Source organism: Gymnodraco acuticeps, unplaced genomic scaffold (genome assembly GCF_902827175.1).
Source record: "Gymnodraco acuticeps unplaced genomic scaffold, fGymAcu1.1, whole genome shotgun sequence".
Lineage (NCBI taxonomy): Eukaryota > Metazoa > Chordata > Actinopteri > Perciformes > Bathydraconidae > Gymnodraco > Gymnodraco acuticeps.
The window spans coordinates 1,482,324-1,501,033 of NW_022989755.1; the positions used below are offsets into that span (position 1 = coordinate 1,482,324).

At 41.2% G+C, this 18,710-nt stretch overlaps 1 protein-coding gene across 1 annotated transcript in view; it reads right to left on the reverse strand.

Moving 5' to 3' along the window:
• LOC117543701 (testican-2-like) overlaps positions 1 to 17,896 on the reverse strand; it is a 45,738-nt gene extending 27,842 nt beyond the window's left edge. The window contains exons 1-2 of the mRNA XM_034212172.1: positions 17,546 to 17,896; positions 556 to 564 (exon numbers count right to left, since the gene is read on the reverse strand). Of these exons, the coding sequence (XP_034068063.1) occupies positions 556 to 564; positions 17,546 to 17,722 (186 nt within the window). The 5' untranslated portion in view covers positions 17,723 to 17,896. The remainder of the gene's footprint in view (positions 1 to 555; positions 565 to 17,545) is intronic.
• Between the last annotated feature and the right edge of the window lie 814 nt (positions 17,897 to 18,710).

The following is an 18,710-nucleotide window of genomic DNA, read 5'->3' on the forward strand; positions in this document are numbered from 1 at the left end:
CAGAAGGCTGCATTTTGGCTATACATGTGGATGGAATATGTTGATCAATTAGATTCCTGCAGTATTTTAGACCTAAAGAAACAGCTTTGCGGAGGTCTGCACCTTCCAATTGATGTCTTTTGTCCCTATGTTATAATGGTTTTCACTTTTTAGTTAGGCTATAAGATAAGATGTACTTTATTGATCCCAATTTGGGAAATGTTTGCGTTGCAGCAGCATAAAAAGACAAGACATTGTACATTAGAGAAATTAAAAGACTAGAAATAAACAATTCAAAATGGAAACATCTCAAATGGAAATAAAATAGCATTAAAAAGTAGAAAATATACAAGTTCAATACAAATTGACAGTAAACTAAATATAAAGCAGGATATTATATATTCATTGAGTGTGTAAGGACTAGTTGTGTTCCAAGTCAAATGTATACATACTGACGTTATATAACATGTACACTCATGTTACTTACACCGGTTCAGCCAGAAGTTCAGATCAGCCAAAAACAGACATCAAAACAAAGACAGCGTACCAATGTACACATTTGAAAAATACACTTACCTCGACTTCCTGTGGCAGTGAGGAGCAGCAGGGAGGAGCAGCAGTAGGAGAGAAAGAAAGAGACAGACATTGTTAGTGGTAAAAAACGAAATACTTTTCATTTTGCTGCCATTCAGCATGCAAACAGTTGGTTGGGTTATTACAGTAATAGTGGCAGTTAAACTTAATGCATTCTGATTACAAATACATGCCTTAGTCTCGCTCCTCTCGGGGGACAACATAAGACATTCACAGAGGATTATGAGCGCCTATTAAGCGAGGATGATCCGCTGCCACTTCTATGAGCTGGCAGTCGTCCCGATCACTAAAGGGCTCATTCTGTGGCAGTGTTTACAAGCAAGAGCCAAACGCCAGCCTCCTGCCAGCTCAGAAGTTGTGTATAAGCCATGACATAGCGCATCAGCCTTGGAAAGAATACAGGCTAAGTGTTGGGAATCTTCAAAGTCACCGGACAGATGTGATTTAGATGTTTTTTATGGTCGCAGTGGACACACAGAGCACATTAACTAAGCGTACCGTTGACAACACGGACAGATATAGCTCCTGTAAAGTATAACCTTGAGTTAACAGGGGAGTGACTGCTTTCCTTTCATTCCATTTCAGCGCCTTGGCTCCGGTCCAAGGGCATTACACATCAATACCAACGGCAGCCTCTGCCTGTGTTTCATCATTCACTGCCCCGGTGTGTTTGAGAGAAATATAGCACTGCATGGTTTATTCCAGCAACTCAACCCAGTAAATAAACCTAATTCTTATACTCGCACACACAGCCATACCCGTCTACTTAATATATCACTATGAACAATTTACAGGCCGCACAAGGACAAGCCAAAAAGCCAGAGGAAGGATTTCAAAGGCCGGAGCAAGAATTCATCACCAAGACTCCAGATTTCACCTCCGAGACTGTTTCTTAGAGGTAGCCTAAGTATTTTCTCTGTAGCAGTGAAAATGTCCAGGGTTAGGGTTACATACGAGAGGCAATATCCATGTTTGTTATCTTTAAAGTCTGCTGAAGAAGAAGAGAAGAATACACTTTAAATGTGATATGAAATGTAAACACCTCCACTGCCGGATCAAATTACTTCGTCTTTTATTTCAGATCGGCGTGTTCACACAGCATTTTAAAGGTTATAGCTGTAACGCTGAACTTCAGAGTGAGACCGCAGTGTGAAGAGAGAAAAAAAAATTGCTTTGGTCTCCTATCAGCTACAGAATCTGCATTTTTGTATCATAAAATCCCGCAAAAGTACCACCCCCATTATCAATGAAACGACTGTAGCATGTCACGTGTCAGATATAACGATTGCTTAATTAATTATTCGCGGAGTGCTTCTGCAATTACCCAGCTCGCATTGCTGCAGAGGGCTGGTGGGAGTCCTACAGTGTGTCCTAAAGGCTGGAGTGCTTATCTTCTCCCAGCAGCAGTGTGACGGCAAGGACACCAGGCTGAGGCTGCATTTAGTCCTTCGCCAAGGTTGGGAGCTAATGCTGTCCCTCTGAATACCATCCAGCCTGCTGCCACAGAGGGAGGAAGGGGGGGGGGGGGGGGGTGATCAGGGAGCAAGGGAGTATGATATTCATGGTGGAGGTCCCCTGAGTTATGTGATTCATATCACACACACCACCTCTTCTGCCATTTGTCAACAAGGCTCTATCGCAGCCAGTGTAAAACAGAGCCGTGAGGCTAATAGAGCTTGACTATCCAGATGCTGCACCGCTCCTCCTGGACCGCTCGCTGGCATTAGGCTGACAGCGTTTGGCCGAGAGCCTGACTGCGCTCCTCCGAGTTAACGTATATCTCACCTCGACCCGAGCCCCGTCTGCCGGTGACATAAATCCCCCCGATAACCCTGAATTAGCCAACCCCAACGTCACCCACATACACACACCCGTCCCGAGCACTGACACCAAAATGTTCATACACATCCCAGCTCTGCATGACAGCCGCAGGATAAGCTGACTCTTAAACCATTTAGCTGCATGTCTGTGTCGTGTTGTGTAAGGAAATTGCTGTGAGCCAGAAAGGGATGCTTAAAATAAAAAAACTCAGTATTGGTTTGATACTAGCAAATACACTCGATTGCACAACGGAAAAACATCAAAAGCAGTAAAAACAAACATTAGGATGTCAAGGTGGCTCTGACAGGCAAGAAAGTCAGGAAGATACTTTCTCAAAAGCCTAGATTTGACAATAACAAAAAATATAAGGCCTTCAAATTGTATCCATATATAGGTTTTATTTAAGGTCCCTCTTTCAACTAAGGTGTCCTTGGTCTGAAAACATTGAACACCCCTGGTAGAGAACTAGTTTTGTATTTTAAAGTTAATTTTCTCCGTTTAATTCTTTCAGCAGCTGCAACTAATAGTGTCCATTAGGTAATGAGATGTTTTGGTTATGTAATTTATTATAGCATTTTTCAACATTTAAAAGCACTAAGTCAATTATCCAAGGTCTTAAGCGGTCAGTTCCCAAATCAGGGTTTTTAGACATCAAGTCTCTGAGTCGCAATTTCTCATTTTTGTGACTCTTGTTAAAATCTAAAACTCTGCATTTGAAACTATCATGATACCAACACTTGTTACATGCATCCCTATCCATATTTCCTGTTGTCTCAATGTCATCCCAAGCAAAATCAAATTGGAAAATGCATTTAAAAATGATGTTGGGAGCATGAACATGTGTCTAATACTCTTTTATTTTCAAGCTGTCGTGTTACAAGACATCAACTTACAAGGATTTAAGTATTTTAGAGATTAAGCATCACATATTTACATATTTAGTTTCAGCAAAAGGGTGATTATGTCTGATAAACATCTTGGGAGAAAATGAATACTGGATAAGCATTAAATCAGCAGGGACTCCGTGTTGTGTCATTGCTATCAGAAAAAGTGGCTTTGAGCCATCTGTAATGTTTACACGTGTTTATCCACTGCTTAATCTTTAGAGGTCAAGTTCAATTCAAAGACGCTGCCCTGCATGTTCGACAGCTCGAACGGAGAATGCATGGGAGTGTCTGTCTCCCAAGAAAACAAAACAAGCAGAAAGGTCAAAGAGAAGCTTGTGGTTTCCGAGTGTTCGAGTTGAGAGCTAACGGAGCACGACCTCACTTCAGCCTGCCGGAGAAATGCTCACAGAGTAAAATAAATGTCACCGTGAGAATCTGCATCTCCTCGCCCTGCTGCAATGATCCATCACGTGTGAATGCAGCTTGCTCGCTCGCTCTGTCACTGCAGCTCATCTGTCCCTGTAATGTGGCAGCATCTGTACAGTCACACACACACAAAGCCAATCCTTAACTTTCCCTTCATGCACTTGTGTAGTGAAAGGGCTGGAAATTGAGGACATGTTTGAAGTAAAACCGAGGTGGATGTCAAAGAATTCTTGAAAGAACGCAACATTTTTTACACACACACACACACACACACACACACACACACACACACACACACACACACACACACACACACACACACACACACACACACACACACACACACACACACACACACACAATATCAGATAACGATCAGAGTAATCTCATACATCTGATGATATAAGCTCCTCTTTGACAGAACATCATGTTTCCTAATCTAATCAGATCATATTTTTTTATGGATTGGTTCTTTATCTACGGATTCGATATCCAAACAGCCGATTCCACTGAATATGTTATCCTGCCTTCTTAGAGGATTTCTGGCGGAGAGTTTATACCATGAAGGTCGATACCAGTCTTGTGTCTGAACAGTAAATATGAAGCCATAGACAGCAGCGGTGAGCCTTACAGCTGAAAACATAAATCCTTTAATTGATCAACAGAAGGAAAATCTAAAACTACTTTAAAGGGGCCCTATCATGCTCACTTTTAGGTTCATATCAGTATGTAGTGTCTCTACTGTGACATGTTTCCATGCTTTAATATTCAGAAAGCTCTTTATTTTTCTCATACTGCAGCACCTCTTTTCACCCTCTGTCTGAAACCAGAGCCCAGTCTGCTCTGATTGGTTAGCTGGTTAGCTCTGTTGTGATTGGTCAACCGCTTATACGCCCCGCACACACGGTTCCATTGCGAGCTTCAACAGAGACGCTTCCCATTCACTTTGAATTGGGTGACGTCACGCTTTGCCGAACTGCATTGTGGTTCCGTTGCTTCGCTTTGCCTCCGTTGCTCACGGTGAAAGTTGAGAAAAAGTTCAACTTTTCATGCGTCAACGGAAGCGCCAGCCAATGAAATCATATGCCAGTACAAGCGCTAGCCAATCAAACCGCGTGCTTTGTGTGTCCGGGGCGGGAGATTAATGTGATTGGTTGTTGGTCGCGTTAACCTCAAGCGCCAGACACGCCCACTGGCTTTGAGACCATTTACATGCACAAAAACCTATACAACACACTAAAGATAAGGGAATACCCCCAATAGCATAATAGTGAATTAAGTTAAAAGTTGGTTAATGAATTTCAAACAAACCTCTTGTATGGTTTGGTCAGTATGTCATGTCTCGTATGTCATGGTTAGACATTTCGCTTAGCACAACAACAAAAAAAGCTACTTAAAATATATAATCTTTCATCATTTGATGTACTGTTTGTTGTAACCTGCTTTCCCTCTTTCAACAAATGCAACCAAATTCAGATGATGAAACATACCAACTCCATATCATAACTCATCATCAATCAGCATTTATAACTATTTTTATTTTTGATGTTGATTTAGAGCCAGATGCAAAATTCTCAATAGCAAACAAACTGTTGATCCTATCTTCAGAAACCCAGATTGCTCCTCACAGACAGATTTCAAGAGTTTTAGTTCAGAAGCTGTGTTTACAGACGAAATCCCTCTCTCTCGGGGCAATAAGTGCATGCTTCATCCCCCGCAATATTCCTTATTGATGTTCTGAGGACAATATCTGCAGTGAAGACATCCCTTAAGCAGCAGGATATGAGATAGAGGTTAAATGATGATCTGGACATTTTGCATTTCCTCCTGTTGTCATTTATCTGGCTTCATGAAGTCATTTACTCTGCTGCTGCGGCTGGGTAAACACAGGCTGATGGATGGACTGCTGATCCGGGTCATGTCTTAATGAACGGAGACTTTGGAGAGGCTTTCCTCTGATGATTGCTCGGCTCTGGGCCTGGGCCAGTGTCATCCTATCAGATCGCTGAGGTGCGTCTGCCTCTCTGACTTGCAGGACATTGTCGGCTCATAATTCCCCCGGCCGATCATTTGCATAGTAATGTGCTCTGGCTGATTAATGTGGGCGAATTAGCCACGTCTGCCTGCCTACTATAAATCGCTGCTAAAGGGCACACATGCGGATGCTGTCGTGATTCTACATCCCCCTCTCCAGGTCTCTGTAGTTACCGGGGAGCAGCGGGAGAGCATCTAGCCTTTGTTGGTCGTTATGGCCCCCCCGATTTAGCGTGCTGGGCCTGAGATGTGAAGGTAATGTCTCGTTCCGTTTGTACCCTGCCGTCTTTAAAAACAGTGGAGAAATGGGAGAGACACTAATGGTGCAGACCCACTGCAGATTGAACCACTTAGAAATGCATTAGTGTTCCAATGTGACGCTGTATGTCTCGGCCTGAACCCCATCGGCTTTAGAGTGGCAACACATTGCATTTTCATCTAAACTTAAGGCAGATATCAAGCAGGAAAACAGCTGTAGGGACGTATTTTCCACATCTCCTTTGATTCCACATACCAACTCATGTGCTTCCTACGTCTGTGATTTACTCTTATTGAACTGTGACAGGTCTGAAATTCCTACACCACATTCACTCTGACAGTCCCTGATGTGAAGCGGGATCGTATAACGGACTGTTTAAAGTGATTACGTGCTGTGTGTGTATATGACAAAGGCATGAGATTGTTCATCACCATCTACAGATGAAATAAGAAAACCCACAGAGGAAAAATGGGGGTGTTTCAATTGCAACAAAACACTGGAGCGTTATGGGATTAAGTCGCAGCCCAGCAACACAGAGCTGGATAAAATTGATCATGAGTAGGAGTGCTCTGGGGGCTCGCAGGCGAAGGACACATGTTGTTTCACAAGGTAAGACGCCTGCCTGCAATGCAGTACAGTACGGAGCACATTCTGCAGCCATCTCTGCACTGAAGGGCACGGACCAGGGAGTAGCCAACTGTCAAGCGTACATCCATCTGAAACACTTGCACTGCGCTGAAATGCAGAAATAATCAGGCTGACTAGGGTGTTTGGATACTGCCTACAAAATGCAAATGATTTAACTAGCAGGGAATAAGTCTTTACATCAAGTCGCATGCTGGTTTATGTGTAGTTAACATAAAACAGTCTGTTTTCCATCTTAAACAAGAGTCTGAAAACATTAACACCTCCTGACGAGGGGCTTTACTGCTTTGGGCTAATACGACTGAATTTCAGAAAGTTGCATCACAGAAATGAAGCTTTTTCCTTTTTCACAGGAGGCCGTAAGCCGTGGTCTCCACATTTTACTGATGAAGTGACACATCAAACAAGGTCCGGGGTGGAGCCCACTCCTCAGTTGAATCAAGGCACTGCATGCTCCGAGAGAGGCAGTAATTGGAGAGGAGGAGGACGGAGCGGATGTAAAAAAAAAAAAAATGGATTCTGTTGAACCCCACTGCTGAGCCAAGCAGAACCGTGGAACGGCTGAGTCTCTGCAGCATCTTATCCCCCCGCCCCTTCCCCCCTCCATTTGCAAAACAAAGAAGCAGAAAGAGAAGAGGCCAAACCTTAAGGTTGAACTACTCAGATGCCCCCAGGGAGCTTATGCAGGGCCGTCTTTACTGTACTGAGCCATGCTGCTGCTGCACACAACAGCCAAAGAAGCCAAAAAAAGAAAAGCTGTACCATGTGGCTCAAGAGAAGAACAAAAGCCAGTGTGCTATTTTAACTTTCTAGGAGCTAGTCTCATCAGTATTGACCTGCAAACACAAAAAGCAATCAGCATAGCTAAATAGAATGAATGGACTTCAATTTTGTTTTGGTGTTGGAATACTTATCTAATACAGGAAATCAATATTGAATGTAAGGGCTAAGAAAAAGAATAGATTCTGACAAACTTACTTTGTTCGAGAGAAAATAAGCCTGGCTGGTTTTAATATATTAGATACAATGGCCATATTTGATGTGGCTATTATACAGTATGTGCATCTAGCTAGGTTGCTAGCCATTTTAGCATGATGATAACGTTCACATTCTTAATCTTGCATTCAAAGCTCGGATTGGAACTGTGTGTGCTAGCGTCTAAACCACACACTGTTTTACTGCCATAAAATCCTCACAGCGTACTGAATCGGCCACTGAAAACCGTCCTCGAGAATTGATGTGTTGGGTTTTGCTCGACTACTAACATTTCATATAAACAGTACCCAGCTGTTTTAGGAAATTACAGTTTTACCAAAAAATGAAACGATAAATGTGACAGATTTATATCTTCAGTAGAGACTAATTCGTTAATTAAACAAATGTTTAGTTTGAGTGCCACAGGAAGTAGGAAAGTCTAAGAGACAGACTAACATAGTCTTAGTTTTTTAGATTTTTCTTGATTTTCTATTGACAAAATTACAAAATACCGCTCTGGTTTTAACTGGCCTTATCAGAACATGTTATTGTACTGAGCATATGTGTAACTATTTGCTCTGTATGTGCTATAGAGCATTGTCAGCACGTGTGTTCAGCAAATCTGCTCAAAAATAATGATTACAAAATCCTTTTACCAGCATCTATCTTTGCCTTCAAACATTATTGTATTAGCCGTTTCCAAATTTCAGCATCTATGCCTGCTGTTTTAAATTAATTAGCCTCTGATAACCATAAGTCCATTGAAGCCACAGAGGTCTTTCACAACCGTCAAACACATGAGTTTAGAGACCAGCAGCATGGTTAAGAAAAGATAATGAAGATAACCGGCCCAGTTGAAAAGCTGCAGGGATCGGCACGAGACAGCTCAGAGGGATAGCTAAGTTAAATATGCTAGCTGGCTGATTACACTTAATTCCCCCCGTCTGCCATGGCAATGAGAACAAATTGGGTTGTTGTGGGAGCTGATAATGCTAATCTCCCGCAGTGGCAGTGGGATATTACAGTAACACCAGGAGCCACATTGAGATGTCACGTTATGTCTTTAGGAAGGACCACATCACACATAAATGAGATTGTCGGGTTCTTTCAACTGAGAAAAAAAGCTATTAGCGCTTGAGCTCCGCGCCCTATCCCCGCTATAGGATTTGCTTGATTAAGGTCATTTCAATATGACTTTGTGGTGCGTATCCATTTCTCTGCCAACTCGACAAATTAACTGTCTCTGTCTCCCACACACACAAACACAATATATCCACCACATGCCACACATGCTAAATTCAGCTTCAACACAGACAGGATAACACTCCCAACCAAGCGCGTCCTTGACACCTGCCTCTTGTTTAATCAGTTAAGACAGAGAGGAGGTCCGTCTCTTCCCTACAAAGCTCTGAGAAAGTCAAGCCAAAGACAGAATAAGCCGTCTTGTCCAAATCATACATACAAGAGACTGAAAATAGGCTAAATTCCTCCAGGCAAGATTATGTCCTCAAAGTTTTTGATTTAAATGTTACAGTACTTGCCCTCTTGGTTCAACAATGAGTGATTTGTGGCTGGCCTAAGGCAAACAATCAATCAATGCCATGTTGAACCTGGGCACCTTGCATTATTACACCTATTGTTCCTGATCATTTCGGCTGTGTTTGCTCAGAACATGCCTTCATTGCAGCTCGGTCCAGCACAACTCATAATTATGGTCCCAACGCGAATCTATCAAAAACATAAAAACACCCGAGGCAGATCTGAATGTATTCATGACAGCACTTCTCTGCAGCCCAATATATATTTCCACCTGGCTGATATATGCACAGCTATGTTTGCAGGTTTTCTTTTCCTTCAGGTTTAATAATTTCCACTCAAATAAAAGAGTGATTTCAGCTGGGGAAGCTTGTTCTAAAGTGTTACCCGGTGAAGGGTAAACTCAGGTTTCTGCCTGGTGACTCTGAACAATAACAATAAAGGTTATTGCAGATGAACAGATAGGGGTTTCATTGTCAAGGTGCGAATGAAGTTCCATGTGAAAATAAATAAAAGTGGGTTACTTATCACGAAGATTCTTATTTCTGCTAGGATATACTGTGTGTTATATCTTGTTTTTAAAACCCGAAAAACACATTTCGAAGAAGTTTTAGTGAATCTGAATCTTACCGATTATGTGAACGTGGGTCAAGTATATTTTTCTCAACACAATTTGAACAACTCAAGTCCACCAGCTAAAACCGAATATAGTACTCTACGATTAGCCTAGGGCTTATATGGGTTTATAAATATAAAGTTCAAACATTCAACCTTTAAGGCAGATTTGTACTGCCTTTAAATGTTCCTTGTTTTGCTTTTAAGCTAGGTTAGCAGCATGACTAGGGATGGACGTGTTAGTAATAGACCCCAAGAAGCCAAAGCAACCACATTGACAGAAGCAAAAGGCGTTCCAGAAGACAATACAAACCAACGTCTGAATGAGTTTCCATTTCGACTTGTTGTAAGTGATGATATAATTCTGTTTGGTTGCTTGAAAGCTGGATCACTGATTGAATATTGGGTGTGCCTCCATAACAGCCATGAATGAAGACAGTACAGAGGCAGAGTGGCAGCATGTATTGCTTTGCCTGCTGCAAGGCATAGAGGAGCTCCACCAGTACAGAGACAACTCTCAGGCAGATGCCACTATAAATAATGCATGAACAATAGAGCCAGAAGAAGAACCTTGAAACGGCTAATTATTCAGCCCGACATTTCAGCGACTCACTGAGAAGTTAAGGGCTTCAAAAAATGATGGAATTCAGGACGTCATTGCTACAGGAGAGGTAGGTGCAGCCAGCATCCATTATGAAACACATTCATCTACATGTGCTGTCCTATCACAACAAGTAGCTTCCTCGTACTCAGACAGAGAAAAGGAAATGGACTTTTAGACGAGCTGTGGGCCGTGGAACATGATTATGAAAAAGCTTTCCTGCAGTTTGGCGCAGCCGTTGAGCTTCTCTCAGAAAGTGGAGCTTATCTATAGGAGCAAAAACAGATCACAGCCTCTCTACTCAATGAGGAATCACCCCTTATCGTGCTGGGAAATCAACAAGATTTCAAATGTGAAACCTGTTTATCCTATTTGAAAACTTGATGTAAAAGACATGTATCGTGATGCAAAGAGGACAACAAAAAGTTCTCTCTGCACCACTTCTGCCATTTTGATCTCATTAGTGTGCAGTGAACATATTTCCAGAGATAGTTTATTTCGATGTCGATTCACCCAGCAGAGCCGACGGAGATAACTATTAGCTCATTTAACGGTTATGGTTTCACCCGTCTTTATTTCCAACCCCCGCATTGCCATTCACTTTTAAATTGGAAATAAGCCTAATTATCACATTTTCTACAATTGCATACTGTCCTCTGGTTCTAATTTTTCATATCCGTAATTAGACTGGCTGTTAGTGCCGGAGCATAAATCCTGTGGGAGGCTAATAAATGACTGAGGTTGATGACAGGAGAGGAAAAAGCCACAGCTAGCAGCGTGTCTTTGAGCGGAGTAAAGGAGCTCAGTGTCTCGGAGAAAAGATGCAGGAGAATCGTGTTTAGCAGAAAAACAAAATGAACCCTGGTCTTGCATTTTTCTCTCACAGAGGAGCTGTGTTAATGTAGCATCAGTGGTCGGGCCATAATCTTAAACAACACGGATACAAAATGACTAGTTCATAGTTGGATAAATCATCCGGTTGCTTATTACGGCTTAACGAGTTCTTCCAACCTGTTTACTGTCTTATATGTTGCGATTACGCACTTATATGTCACTGTGTCAACCAAAAACTAATATTCAATAATTGTAATAATCTACTACAGCTTTTCAAAAGTAAGAATTTGTTTTGCTGCTTTGTAGATGATCTCTATACTTTGGACTGCATTTGGACAACAAATTGTAATCTAAAAGGCATCATCTTCATCTAGGAAGTTTGAGAACTGATTTTGGACTTGAAAAATGTATGACAAGTGCGTTGGAGGGAAATACAATCTTGAAAGAAAATGAGAAAACTCTCTTACTGCTAAAATATTTATTTGGACAACAAATATATATATACCTGATGAAGGCCGGACGGAACAAATCGTTGTGTAGATAAATAATTCAGCGGTTAGCGCACAGTGGTGAACGTTTTTTCCTCCATTGTTGACAATACATAATTGAAACGAGACTAAGAGTCTTCAGCCTACTAGCAGCTCTGTGAGGCTTTCCAAAGCAGTGCTGTTAAAATAACATCTAAATGCTCATATTAGGATATGTAGTCCACTGAGGGATTGCCATGAGACTTAGTACAAACATTATCACACCAGACATATCAAAATCGTTCGTAAACACCATGAAGCTGATAATGACTTGCATTTTTGCTCCGTGCTAATCTTAAAAACCAAAGAGGCTGAGGAGCAATTTACCTGAGGATGATGAGGCAATTTCCCCTCATTAAAAATGTAGCAGGCAGTAGAGCAGGTGCAAACCTTAAACAGCTCTCTGTGGTTGGCTTTAAATGCTGCACAGCTCATTAATGAGTCCTCTCTTTAGAGATGGGGGAATCTGGCCGTGAATGAACAGCATAGTATTGTCCACAAGAGTTCCCGCTGGGCAGATCCACCCGAACGTACCAGAATGCAAAGTGGACCTCGCTTTGGGACGAAGAAATACAGTCAAAAAAAGTGTATCAATTCAACTGATTACACCCAAGCTTCTTTTATGGACACTTTTAACCTGCTGTATGTGGGTACATCTTATTCTAATGTGAATACGGGGGAATCTGGATCCAGATGTCCTGACATTTGCAGTGTGCCATGATTACGTCTCCCATCATAATGGAGCTTGTATAACTGCCTATAACCTGCTGAGGATAATCCTGACAGCTCCTGCCTCTGCAGCTGTTGCTCTTATTGTTCTTTCTCTCAATGTTTCCTCATTTCGTCTCCATGCAGGGTAATCATATGTACACTGGTCCAATTTAGACACCAGTCCGATCAATCAAACCGCTGTCACAGCTTTACACAGCTTTACACAGCTTTACACAGCCCACGTAGTGATTTCAGATGCAGAATGAATGTTCCTGCTTGCTGTTTTCACACCACCTGTTTGCCAAGACAACTAGTAAATAAATAAAACCTCTTCACATATCATATGGTGCACCTCACTGCCTGGTACAGCATAGAATAGTCATTTCAGTGCAGAACAAATCCAGCTCGGCATGCTCACAGTATCACATCTCCTCATCAGGTTTCACATGGACTTGAATGGGATTTATATTACCTATGTTAGACAAATCTACACCAACACTACATTTCTTTTGTCCACCTCTTACTTCAAGCTAAAGCTAAGCTATAGCTTAAAGAAGGGGAATACAAGAAGTATAACAAAATTATGATATTTAATCTTTAAATGTTTACCATTTTGGGAACATGGTTTGTTGGCGTTCTTATTAAGATTTCAGTCGGGCTCCATCCTACCAATTTTATAGTGTAACTCAGAAAGAACTGATGTAGAATCATCAAGATTTAAACTCTTAGAAAGTGACAGATTGCTTAGTGATGACAAGGCTGCTGGTAACCAAAAAACAAAACAGACTAAATGTACTTCCCTGTAACACTACAACTTGTTCTCAATATTATTCTATTAGTTTACGGATTCAAAACAACAAGATACTCTATGTGTTTACTGGTGAGTGTTTAGGCAAAGCTATTAATCTGCCAGCTCTAGACCCATATTTAGGTTACAGAAGTCTGTTATTAAATCATTTGTGTATTTAGACTTTAACTACTACTTGCCACTTTATTTGTGCCTCACTCTCAACATGTTGCGATCATTTCACTTGTATTATGTATTTATCTTGTTACAACCTGCCTTAAGGCTGGAACAAATAGGGAGGCCACACAGAGTTAAATGCCAAATATCTGTTTATTTAACAATTTAAGGAAAAACACCTCTGATGAATAGTGTACGTAAGAATCAAACTGTCAGTAGTGTCAGCAGTGTGTGGGTGTGTGGAAGGGTGTTGTAGCTAGTGATGTTACGTATTGCGCCGAGGCTTCGGAGCGTGTGTCGAGTAATCTCCGAAGCTTTTTGTGAAGCATGTATCGAGGCTTGTATCGTTTTGGGCCAGTGACGTCATCGATGACAAACGAAGCCTCGCTGCCTGTCGATACCACGTGACTGCTTCAGGAAGCCATTCAGATCGGTTGAACCACAACGCTCATAATACCCATGGATATATAATAAGAACCATATTACCCCTCCTGTACCCGGTGACACGATGGAATCAAGAGAGCTCAGACCCTCACTTATAGAGGTCGGAACATGTCATAAGTATAAATAGATACAAGCATAAATAAATGTAGGAATAAAAACATCAATAAATACAGGAATACATATCTTGCAGTGTTTTCAGGGAGCTTTAGTGTGTGTGCTGTGGCTCAGCTGGAAAGCAGTTGACTCATGACCGCAGGGTCCCTGGTTCAACGACTGAACAATACGTATTTTTTGTTGTTTATAAAAGTTACAGCTAAATGAGAATGTAGTTAATAAATGTATTCTTTGATATGGTTTAGCCTTTCTCAGGCTACAACATGGTTAAGTTTATGAATACAAATCCCTCTTTGCAATGTTTACCAGCCTCCTTAGGCTTTTCAATCACAATCATTAAACTGGAATAAATACAATATTGTTAACATGAAAATATGATTTAATGTTCGTTGTTTAGAGTTATTCTAAGGCTTTACTCATTGGGAACTCGGTATGAGATAGAGCACACTGTTGAGATGTCCAATCTGCCTGTTTTACACACTTTGACCAACAGGGGGGTTTGTGTTCAAATGAAGCCCATGATGAAGCCTCATGAGATGAACCCTTTTGCGAACCAATTGGCTGGAAAGCTTCAAAGCTTCATAAGGCTTCATCTCGCCATCACTAGTTGTAGCATATTGGAGGGTGCATCAAACCTAACACAGGCTGTAGGCTGAGGTTGCAGCAGCATGCCAGGATCAGAATCAGAGACTGAACCTTGCAGCTGGGCAACCTTTATACCTTCTTGAGGCTCCGCCTCTAGATGGGCGGCACAAACAGGACGACACTCCCAGTACCTGCCAGAGGACAGCAAGGCAGGGAGCACAGCCAGACAGAAGGGGGGAGGGGTCGTCACAATGTACACACACACACAGTGGATATTTAAAATATCAGTCTGTTACTGTTTCATATTTAATAGTTTAACAAGCTTGATTCACAGCACATCAATTAAACTTTAATGGTATCGATTAACTATGTTTTCACTTTGACATTTAAGCGGATTTCTCTAATGATCAGTTGCAGAACAAATAATTAATCCACTGAGACTGAAACTTGTATAACAAGAAAAAGTTAGATGGATGAAGACAGACACGTGTGGAAAAATGAAATGTTAATTAAATGATTTTTCTTATAATCTTGTATCGTGTAAAACCAGTTTAGTTGTGGGCCCCTCCAATTACCAGCAACTTCCATCTTTTATTACAAGCACTTATGTCCCTACAATGCATTATTCAATGTCTTTGTTGTAAGTTTGAAATACCATGAGGTAGGTTTACTAACATTTTGCATATGTCGCAATGTGTCTATATCCACTCCTTAAATACAGTCTATGCCAATATCAAACTTACAGAAATATCAAACAAATCTTCTCAGCACAGTACAGATGAACATGCCAAAAATGTGCCACCAAAAAGCCCAGACCCCACCATGTTCACCCCCTCTGCCAGTTGCTGTGCTGGTCCAACTAGACAGGTGAGGCAGACCTCTCCCAAAAAAATCCTGCCAAGATAATATTCAAATACACACATGTGCATGGCAAGACAAATTTGCAATTCAATCACAAATTTCCCCGCTAGCTTTCTGTGCCCTGAGGAGTCTGTTTGGACAGATTCCTGCACAGCACAGAGCGTGGTCTGCTACGTGCTACGTGGTCAGCTACTGTCTGTTTGACATTGATAAGACTATCTGAGGTGATATTTCTCAGCAGTGAGATAAAACGGCCTCTCTGGTTGTCAAGGTAGAGGCTTGGATCTGAGCCGTTGTTAACTGATCCCTCCTCTGAGATCCCTCACATCCTTATTGCAGCCATATATTCTGTCTTTCAGTACCAGGGAACTGTTACAGACCCAAAAACATTACCTCCTGACCCCTAACCAAGCTCTCTGTCTCCCACACATCCTCTGCTCATTGTGATGTGGATGCTGAGGCGAGGTTGGAGGATATCAAATCTGGCACCCCATTTAAATCAGTGATCAGTATCAAAATATTAGAATCAGGAATGAGCATTAGAGCTGCAATGATTCTACTAATCTATTTGTTGATCAACAGGACAAGGATCAATTGATTAATCATAGAAAAAGCCTCTTAAATGTAGAGATTTATAGCTTTTATATCATATTAAACTGCATTTCCTTAGGTCACAATCACCTTGGACTGAGAAACTGGAATGGTACGTTTCACTGTTTCTAAGTATTGTATTACCAAATAATTAATCAAGTAAACGGTCAAAGGATTAAAACCATTAAACAAAAATGTTAGTTGCAACCGTTTAACACAATACATAAGCGTGCCCTGATTATTTAAACAATGACTAGATAAACACTGGGATATGGAATGTGAGATGAAAATGTATTCAAGAATCACAGATGCACCAATCCATAAAATGCATCAGTATCAGAATCGATACTGACCCTGATAAATGTATAACTTTAAATGCATCTCAATTATCATATACAATTCTGTTTTTTTACGTCATTCCTTGGTTTAATGAGTTGCGCGCACTGAGGTTTACAGACTAATTTAGAAAAAAAAGAGCGCACTTGAATCAGATCTCTGTGCATTTGTCTTGCAGTTGAAACACATACCCAATGTAAAGCATGGTTAAACGCTTCACATATGCTCACATGAAACAACCTACATTAGAGACAGCATGACATAACACCTGGCGCACATCCCGGCATTATCATCCTCAATCCTCAGTTAAAACAACGAGATCCCCATCATAACCCCCCCCCCCCCCAACATTTAATGGGAGACTGCACATCAGTAGATCATCACTCCTCAGTTAACCGTGTGATTGCTCACCTCACACTGAGGGAAGGTTTCCTGTAATATCTCCATGCAAATGTACCCCTGAACAGGTATTTAAATGAGTGGATAAACAAATATCTGGTTGTTTATCAGGTGCCTTTTAATTTGGTCAAACTGTACTTATGTCATTGGTAAAAAAAATTGTAATTTGAAAAGTTAATTCACCGTTTATCTCTGGTGGATAGCCATGGCTGAACATCATTATCAAAGCAGTCTCTTTACAGCCAATAACAAACAGATCCAGGGGAGATTAAAACATGTTTGTTCCTTTGTATTTGTGACAATTGATGTCTTACTGTGTGCCTTAAAAGCTCCTCAGTGTTGACCAACATTGTATGTGCAATATGGCAGATCAAAAAGGTATTGATCAATGACTACAAACACTGTTCTATATCACCCAGAAGGAGCTTGGAAACGCTTGGAAAGTGACAGATTTTCCTTTCGGTTTGTATTTCAATCACTCTTACATGATAAGTTCCAATTCATAAAAACACAAAATCAATTCAACCATACAAAAATACATTGTAGAACGTAGGAAAGAGAACATGCACCTTGCCAAACGTTTAATATTTGAACGCACCTTCCTGAGTGGTATTTGAATCCTTTAGTTTAGGGTATCTTTGCACATCTAATTGCTAATATCGCGTGTGTGTGCACTTCAGGGTTACTGTCAACCGTGCGCAAAATCACCTGAGAAAAGAACAACCCGCGTTACCTCCACACACAGCATCTCATGCACCATTTACGACAAAAACACGTCTGTATCATGACCGTAAACACACCACTCACGTCTCTGAAGCGGTTCCAGTGTTTGATCTTTCGCCCGTACTGGGAGATGGTTGACAGCCATTGCTCATCTTCCATGAAATTCCCGGCTTTTCCTGCTTCTTTCCCACTTTTCTCGTCCACCTGGACCGAGAAGCCCACCAGCAGACACAGGCAAGGGACGATTCTTAAAACCACCATGTTGTTCAGGCAGTTTGCTATGGGATGTATCTCCTGCTTTCTGCTGCTGTCCTCCTGCCAAGGATCCACATATAACACTGCCGCTGCTTCAACACACTGAATGTAAATGAGAGAGGAGAGAGAGGGGAGGGAGGGAGAAAGAGAGTAAAGGAGAGATTAGATCCTGCACTAATCATTTATTTCTGCTTACTTGCTTTCATTACTTCACCGTCTTTTTTTGTTTGTCTGTACGCAGCCCACACACATGAATAGTCACGCTGCAAATCAATCGCACAAGTCGAACAGACGTTTATTGTTGAACTGATCATCAATTACAATTGTTGTTGTGTGTTATAATGTTTTGGGGGAAATGTGCCAATAAGTCTCACTGATATGCGCTATAGAATGATTCAATTAAACAATCAAGTTGGAAGAAATGTTGGAAATCGCTGCAGTTGAGTTTATACCATACAGGCACTAGTGGCTAAACTGGGATCTGTGGATTACTGAGGGTCAGTGAAGGACTCCCACGTGGCCTCAGGGCAAATCAGGTTACATTTAGCTTAGCTTCATTCTTAATGTGTTCCCTAGAATTTCAACTTAAAGTGACCCAGATCAGGCATCTGATAGGTGTCTCAACTCCGTTTATTTAGTTTATGCTAATCTACGGTAGGCTATATCAAAATGTGAACCCTACATGTTATTCTATAGTCGTTCCAGTAATTCAGCAGCAACATCACAGTTGAAATAATCCAATCTAAAATGTCACCTTTTTATTTGGAAATGCATTTTAGAGATCAAGTAATGACTGAACCATGCTTTTCCAATAAATTAAAATAATAGCAGTAGGCTACAACCCGACACAAAGACATTCCCCCTCAATTAATCTATTTTTTTGCTACCAATTTATCTGCTACTATTTTTTTGATTAATCATTTGATCTATCAACGGTCAGAAAATGCTAATTAGAAAACAATTTGCTGAAGCCCAAGGAAATGTCTTGAATTGT